The sequence below is a fragment of the Haliotis cracherodii genome, unplaced genomic scaffold (assembly GCF_022045235.1).
Source record: "Haliotis cracherodii isolate W230 unplaced genomic scaffold, xgHalCrac1.p SCAF_4, whole genome shotgun sequence".
In the NCBI taxonomy this organism is placed as follows: domain Eukaryota; kingdom Metazoa; phylum Mollusca; class Gastropoda; order Lepetellida; family Haliotidae; genus Haliotis; species Haliotis cracherodii.
Genome location: NW_027266297.1, coordinates 51,768,652 through 51,776,889, shown reverse-complemented (window position 1 = coordinate 51,776,889; position 8,238 = coordinate 51,768,652). Strand labels below are relative to the sequence as shown.

At 36.2% G+C, this 8,238-nt stretch overlaps 1 protein-coding gene across 1 annotated transcript in view; it reads left to right on the top strand.

Moving 5' to 3' along the window:
- Positions 1-100: 100 nt before the first annotated feature.
- The window catches only part of LOC139480281 (VWFA and cache domain-containing protein 1-like), an 88,554-nt gene continuing 80,416 nt past the window's right edge, over positions 101-8,238 (top strand). The window contains exon 1 of the mRNA XM_071263334.1: positions 101-692. Coding sequence (XP_071119435.1) covers positions 354-692 — 339 coding nt within the window. The 5' untranslated portion in view covers positions 101-353. The remainder of the gene's footprint in view (positions 693-8,238) is intronic.

Genomic DNA, 8,238 nt, shown 5'->3' with positions numbered 1-8,238 from the left:
CTATTAATTCCATACGGAAATAATATCATAGCTCTACAATAAATATAAAGCTGCCTTTAAAGTTGTAGCCGCGTTCACTGAGCAGTCTACGAAACTGTTGCGACAGTAAACAGCTATTAGCTTTGCGTATTAGCATTCAGTACAGAAATGTTGGTCGTCGAAGAAGTCGGAATGTAGTAAGAAATCTGGTAGGGAAATATGACGGCTTTGCAGCCAGTTTTCCCTTTGCAAGTCTGCAGACGACTTGAACGACTACTTTTACAGTTGCCCAAGATACGACGTTTGCGATAATACCAGCTTCTCGTGGAATATTTGCATTGATTACCCTTGCGACTTGGACACTGTTTTTCAACATGGCGCCCAGTAGTGCTAAACATTACAGAGGGGAGTCCCTTCCCCTGATTGTTCATGTTGTTTTGTTATTCTATTTCATTGGTTTTTCTTGTGAGGATGACCATAATTGGATAGGAAAATCGCCAGGTGGTTCAGGGAGAATAAAGCTGCGCAATTTTGATACCAAGCATCAACGGAGGACTGTTGAAATAACAGATGAAGGATATTTGACAGACAATAGACAGGAGACTGTCAGTCCCAAACAGTTGGGAGGAATTGTCATACAAGCTGAATCTGAAAAACTGTCAGCTGGCCTTCGTTGGCTAAGTAATGATGAAATTGGAATTACTAAGATGCAGGTAAGAAAGAGTGATGTATTATCATGGGGGAGAAAGGGTTATAGCGAAAACGGCACCTCTCCAAAGGCAAAAACGACTACTATTGCCTGACGAAAACGGCACATTATTTTTGTTTTACCTTGGTACTGAAAATGAACTCACATGTTCCCTGATACACGAGGGCCAACTCAGGGCCTATCTGAGGAAGTCATCCATATCACGACAGGGCAAGTTTTTCGATGTGTGACGGAGATTTAAAAGATGGTGATCTCTCCCTGCTGACACAGTTACTTTTGTAAGTTAAAAAAGTGCTCTGTTGTTCATGGACCAGTGTTGTGAAATGCTATGAGACATTAAAGATTACAATGATATTTATGTAACGATACAAGACAATGATAAAGAATAACTGTGAATTAAGCTTATAAATATACGAATACATAAATCGTTCTCATCGTTAATAAAAATAGATGTGCCGTTTCGCCGAACAATTATTAGGCCTTTTTGCCAAAAGTGGTGACATTTTGCTCAGGTACCCTTTTAGCCTACACACGGGGAGAAACTCCTTGGCATAGACATTACCTACTTTAAACATGGCGAATAACATAACCTACAGCCTGTTTAAAAAAAATAATTAGCCTAATACACGTTTTTTTTAATTTTTAATGTAAAACTGTAATATGATAGACTTTTCTAGTAATAAGCACAACAATGATATGTGTTTTCCGAGCTGAATTAGTAATCATTCAAAGACCAGAGTGATATTAGAGAGGTATTGCAGTCATGATATGATTCATCTGGTAATAGTACAGATAATAACAATAAATTGTACTGAAAATGATGTCAAGAGAAAAGTTCAGACTTGTAGTCTGAAAAGTCTTTTGTACAGCTCATTGGTATTATCTATGCTCGTAATATTGTTTACTGGTCACCATTTCAGCTTGTCCACTACTCAATTTTTGAACATATCAGCAGATCAGTTTGACAGAGGTTTTGGACAGTTTGTTTTCATTCTGATTAGAGGGAAGGTGTTTCTGGCCCTTCTTTCTTTGTTTTTATGTAAAATGATTTCCAAAGATAAGTGGTGTAGTTCTTATACCAGGGTTCGAAATTAAGGGACGCTAAGACGCAAAATGCGTCTGAATTTATGATTTTGCGTCTATAAATCAAAATATAGACGATATTTTTTGCGTCTTGCTTTTTTCTGTTTAACAATTGGTTGAGAAATACCTAGATTTCTAAATTCACTGTGATAACATTTCGCGAAGATTTTCCTTGATTTGTTTACCTCCAATTTAGAGTTACCTCCCCATTCGCGCTTCCGGGGAAAACTTTAACTTCCTTTCAACTTTTGTGAACGCGGACTATTCCGAGCTCTTTTTGACCAATGAACCTATAGCACGGAGATTAATATTATGCAAATGACGTATGTCTATTTTCGGGTGACCAATCAAATGCCATAAAAACTATGTCATAGGCAATTTATTCAATTGACCCAAGGTCGATTCTTTTTTAAGATGACATGCCATCCTCGAATTCCAGACGACACCCGTAGGCTGGTTGACTGACCAAGCCGTAGTCACGTCAAAATAGTATATAATTTTATGAACCTACCTGTCATATCATTTATTTATTAAATCTATCACATTTCACAATGTCTGAAATACGTATTCCATTTCAATTTATCATTTCTTATCGATAAATTAAAAAACTATTCACTATTTCCCGCAATGTTATTGAAAATAAAATCTCGAAAACACTCTATCCACGGGTCCACATCAAACATGTCAAAGAGCAATGTAAAGACGTTTCAAGCAATATATTATACAAAGTAATAGATCTAGATATAATTTAAAAAATATATCTTAAGGTTGTCAAGCTTACATTTAAGTTATTATTGCCATCTTTTCATGCGATCGCGTGTAATGCAAGTCAAATGACATCTCGGCTTTCGTCGTCTCAATTTCCTCGGTTCGGAGACGATGTTTAATGCAAAAATATAAGCATGAAACATCTTTGTCACTGCTCATAACCTGGCACGATACATCTATGAAGTTCCATATTTTTTATATAGATCACAATTTCCTGCTTAAAACGTTCAGAATAACACGATTTAACAAAAGTCTTTCGTCAAATTCTGAAATTCATCATACCATAGATGTAATTTGATTGGCCGACTTAGGTCACGTGCTCAGATTTGACCAGTCACGAACCTTGTAGCAGATTTTGGCAAAGAAAGCGTCATTAGAAACCAATATTATAGAAGCTTTCTAGCGGTGTGTCACATGGCAGTCTTCGATGAACGTGTTATTCGAAAACGGAGGTATCTCTTCATGTTACTGAACGGACAGCCACTGTTATCGGGAAATGGGTGATGGCAGATACCAGATCTATTTACAATTCTTTTTAAAATATTTTTTCAATGCGTTTTTTATGAAATCTTATAGATTCTGTTTGCAAAAATCGTCAATTTTGCGCTTCCTTGGTCCTTAATCTGGATGTTATGAATGTGTCCTGATGACATTTATCTCCAGCCAAACCCTTGGTACAAAAATTGAACCAGTACATAACACATCAGTAAGAGTTAATTACAATGCATGTGCTAGAGAATAACTGACAAATAATGTTTCTAATCAATTTGTCATACCGATCTAATGGGTTACATATCACTCAGACACACCCAGGACTTGTAATATTTGACATTCTCAATAGCCCTTTGAATACCCAAGCACATTCATGTGTTACTCTAAATACTTGGTAAGACTTCTGCCCATATCCCCCCCCCCCCAAAAAAAAATAAAAATAAACCTAACAAACCCCAAAACAACAGCTTTATATTATTAAAAGGATTGAGAGTCAATGCATAAGACATTTAATTTTTGGAGGGGGGATATGAGTGGATGTCTTTCAAAATACTAATGTAGCATGTCCTTTATGATGTTGGGGAGGTTGGGGTAGCCTAGTGGGTCAAGTGTTTACCCGTCAAAACGAAGGCCCAGAGTCGGATTCCCCACTGTGAGAAGCCCATTTCTGGACTTCATGCCGTGATATTGCTTGAATATTGCTAAAAGTGGTGTAAAAACATACTTACAATTTATGGTGTTTTGTGATTGAAAAAAACATCTCTAAACCATCAAGTTGTTTTTGTGGGATATATAAAAAGGTAAAATCGATCAGCATTTGACTGGTCCTTATCAATTCCAACTTGTCTTAGGTTATTAGAGTAAGCATTGGTGTTTTATAACCTGTGAATTATCATCCAACTTTATATCTGAGACAATATATGATAATTTAATGGATGTGTATGGTTCATCCATTTTTGCCAAAATATGCACCCCGGGTGATTAGAAAATTGAAAGTCAAAGGTGTGTGCACCACAAGGTAAATTTGTTTTCAGGGATCAATCAGTAGTGATAACAGTGAAACTAAAACTGCTTTTCTAGACAGTAGGGCTGTTTCAATTCACTCGTGTATTCGGTGAATCGAACCGTACTCATGAATTGAATTTGTTCTTTGTAGCCACTAGAATCAAATATTTGTAAATATGCAAACATGTGCATTTACATACCCTGTACCTAAACATATCCATAAAAGTTTATTAAAACATATTAAATGCATAGGTTTCTTCAAAAACAACACTCTTGTAATATTTAATTTGACAGTATTGTGGTCACTGGTCATTGTGGCATTTGAGCAGGTACTTGTACCTGGATAAGTGCAGTATATTAATGTTTAATATATTAATAATTAACAAACCATGTCAAATAATTTATGTTATTGTTTCACTGAATATAACAAATAATACATCAACTGCTGACTTGTAATTGTATTTGTGAATTAATATTCATATTCGTTACCCTATATTCGTGATACAAATCGTATTCGCCTCATAGTGTATTCATTGCAGCCCTACTAGAAAGTTGTATTCCCCCTCAGCACTGCTGTTTTCTTTAAAAATATCTGAAATATACACAAGAATATTTTTCGTCCTAGTAGTATATAGATTACTTGCATATCGGTCTAGAAATTGGTCAGGGCGCATTTTGGAACAGGGCATTTAATTTGGCAAGTATGGTAAGTGTACTTGAATATAGCTTTGGGTCAGTCTGTATCATGTGTACATAACTTCATATTGGCATGTGTAGTTTCTGTCATAGTTTGAGTACTGGATATGTTTATCAAGGTTGTTCTTTTCTGTTAGTGTCAGTATGTTGATCTTTTACTGTTCATGGCAGTAGAAATACAGCCCTTGCAATTTTGACTGATTGGAGAATTATATCTGTTGTTGGGAATGGGTAACAATTGATCAAATCTATATTCTTTAGAATGTCTGGTTAAAAGAAATAAAAGATGTATGCAAATATGGGATCATGGATGCCTGCTCATTATAGTGGTATGTTTTTGTGTTCAATTTCATTAAGCAAGCAGCTCGAATCATCACATATTGGGAATCCTTTAACAGCAATCTATCACTAGTGTGAAGCTTCACATCCAAGAATCATAGTCAAAAAGTGATATTGTGAAACATGCAACATTATATAACATTAACAAGTGATGGCTTCCCATTTACGTCAGGTCATATATATCATGAAAGCAGTGCAGCAAACTTATTTAAACTGATGTCACTAAAAGTAAGTATATAAATGTGCATTTTTTCATCAATTTTCTGAAAACATTGCATGTTCAGCTATAGAAATCATTCAGTGCATCATAGTATATCACTGGTTTGTTTCTGATAACTCTTTCTATATGGAACATACTTGGCAAGCTATTGTTTGATATTGCCCAATCAGTGATCATGAAAAGGAAGCATTGTGAAAGTACACACTTTATAAGTTGCAATTAAAACATTACTGCTTTGAAGGTTTCTGATGACATTCATACAAATGATGGAATCATTTGTGCTTTGCAAGTGAACATGAAGAAGTGCAGTCTTTTCTTTTCACTGCTTATACTTCTTCAACAGATTATACAAATTCTGTTATTTAGTTATGAGTGTTGTTTTGAAGCAACATGAGTAATAAAGACTTGGTTTCACTTCTGAACACAAAAGCTAACTTATCATCAATGTGTTCAGCCTTGGCACAATCATCTGAAAAAATATCAATAAAGTTATCAAAAAGAATTCTGAAAATATGAAAAACATCAATGAAAACTCATATCATATGTCCCATGTTTTAGTTTGTGAGCTTTTAATAGTAATAACTAATGTACAGTCTTGTACAGGTGTATTTCAGTGACCTATTGGAGCAAAATAAGGGCACTGTTTGGAATGCTTGAAAAATCCCTCTCTTCACCACGCAAGTTTTAGATCTGTGAACAAATGTGAGTTTCTGAACCGAGCTGTTACTAGTTCATTCTCTGTCACCTAATCTGCCAATCAGTTTACATATGATTTCACCTTCTGGTAAAATAAACTTCACAAAATTAAATTAATTATTATTTATAGAATGAACTTGTTTGTTGCCTTAGTAAGTTATGTGAAGGTCACAACAAGCAGCAAAACCTGTAAATTTCCAATGAGTTCCGCACATATAAAGAGATTATTCTTTCTGACTAGTTACAAAGGGGTATATTTAACGTCAATTTTAAAAGTGACTGGTCCTTCTCCAAACTAACTGGTCCACAACTAAATGGTGGAGTCCGCAAAGTGGCCAGACGTCTGGTCGCTTAGCCACCTTAGTACCAGGGCTCTGAAAATGTTAGGACTCCTCACCCCTGAAACCTCATTTCATGGTAATTTATGAGGAAATAAAGATGCTGTTGTACACAACATTACAAAATGGCGACTTGTTGTCATTCTACCAAGATGATCAACATATATCTTTAGACATATTCCATTCACAAGACCTCATCCCACCTAAATTTTTTCTCATCAAAATTACACGATTCACAAGTCGTGTCCAATTAAAAGAATTAAAAATACATGAAGAAATTTTGACTAGCCAGATAGGCCATCTACTTTACATTTCAGCAAGCCTTTTGTAATTTTAACGGGCCAATGGGCCAGCAGTTGAATCGACACCAGTACAAATGTGATAAACTAACATTTGGGTCGCAAGTAAAATAATGGGTTGGTCTGGTTACCAGCTGTGTAAATGTATTTTTGTAGCCTGAGTAAGTCTCAAGTCATGTGACTTACAGGTAGATATCATGTCACTAAAAGTAAAATAATCGTCTGTCCACCATTGGTTTTTATATTTCCTTCTGAAGGGTTATTATGTATGATATTATTAACATATGTCAGATTTCACTCTCATTCGGTTTACTTGTGATTTCCAATATTTACTTAAAGGTGAGCTGCACATACAGGTTCTTTGAAGAAAGTTTCGACAGCATCCTGAGTTTGTGGAAAACTCGGGGTGTAGGGGGGGGAGAGACAATCAAGCTTCTCAAAAGAAGGTGTAAATATGCTGCTTGGCATTGCCTTGAAAGTTAAGAGCAGTAGTGTGTTTATTTTGAGAGAACATCTGCATGGAGACCTTGTGAAGCTGAAAAAAGTTGTAGTGTAATTCAAGTGCTATTGATCTAAGGCTTGTGGATTGGGTCGCAATCTAGGTTGTTTTAACTTGCTACTGCACATTTGCACAGTGTGATCATTTAACAGCTAGGAATGGGACTTTGCTTGTAGACTTGAGTTTTTTGTTGGAATAATAATACATATGTGGGAGACTATAAAGTTGCACATCTATTGATGTCTATCTAGTTCAGTGCTGGAAGATTTGCTCGCTCGTCTGCTTCCTCACTTGTTTTCAAGGCGTGCAGAGGCTCATTTTGAAGGAAGGGTTACAATGCATCGCCCTGACACAAGCAACCAAATTATCCCGGCTAGCATATTTGCTTTGAACTGAGGACTTCCCTTGCTTTCCTACTGTTTATGGAGGCTTAGCTATGCGGGTCAGTCACCGTCAAGCATAGGCTTTGCTGGCTTGTTTTCTTTCATTTCCCACAATTTATTGCCTCTTGTATTAGTATTGCATTTTGGGCAGTAAAAACTAGGCATTTACAACAGTTCCCCTACGATGCCCTTCTAGCTTCTTAGTATTGATTCAGCACAAGTGTGTGTGTGGTGGGAGAATAGTTTCAGTCGATGGACTACCGTATGGTAGCCAGACACACCTCATCCTCATGTCATAGTCTTTTATTTTTTGGGTGGTGGTAGTGGTGGTTCACGTAAGGTTAGACACAATCACTTGTCCATAGGACTGCAGGGTACTATGGGTATACACCTTTTTAAACGATACGTATTACAATATGTTTTCTGTGTACTGGTAAGCTGGGTAAAAAAATAGAGATGTTTTTTATTTGTATCCTTCTACCTGATATCTACACACAGATTCATTCACAAATGATGTTTCTCTTCGAAAATTTTCACTATTGATTAAGTTGCCATTTGCTCCACCGTTTTCTCAGTCTCTAGTTTCCAGATTGCAATGAAACTTTTATACCCACACTTATCCTCTGTGTCAGTGAACATTTTGCTAGCTCCTTGCAGCAGTGTGTGGATTCGTTTACTGTGTGCAGTGCATCAAGTGTATGAACTTGGCTTGAGATTAGAAAAAAAATCCGG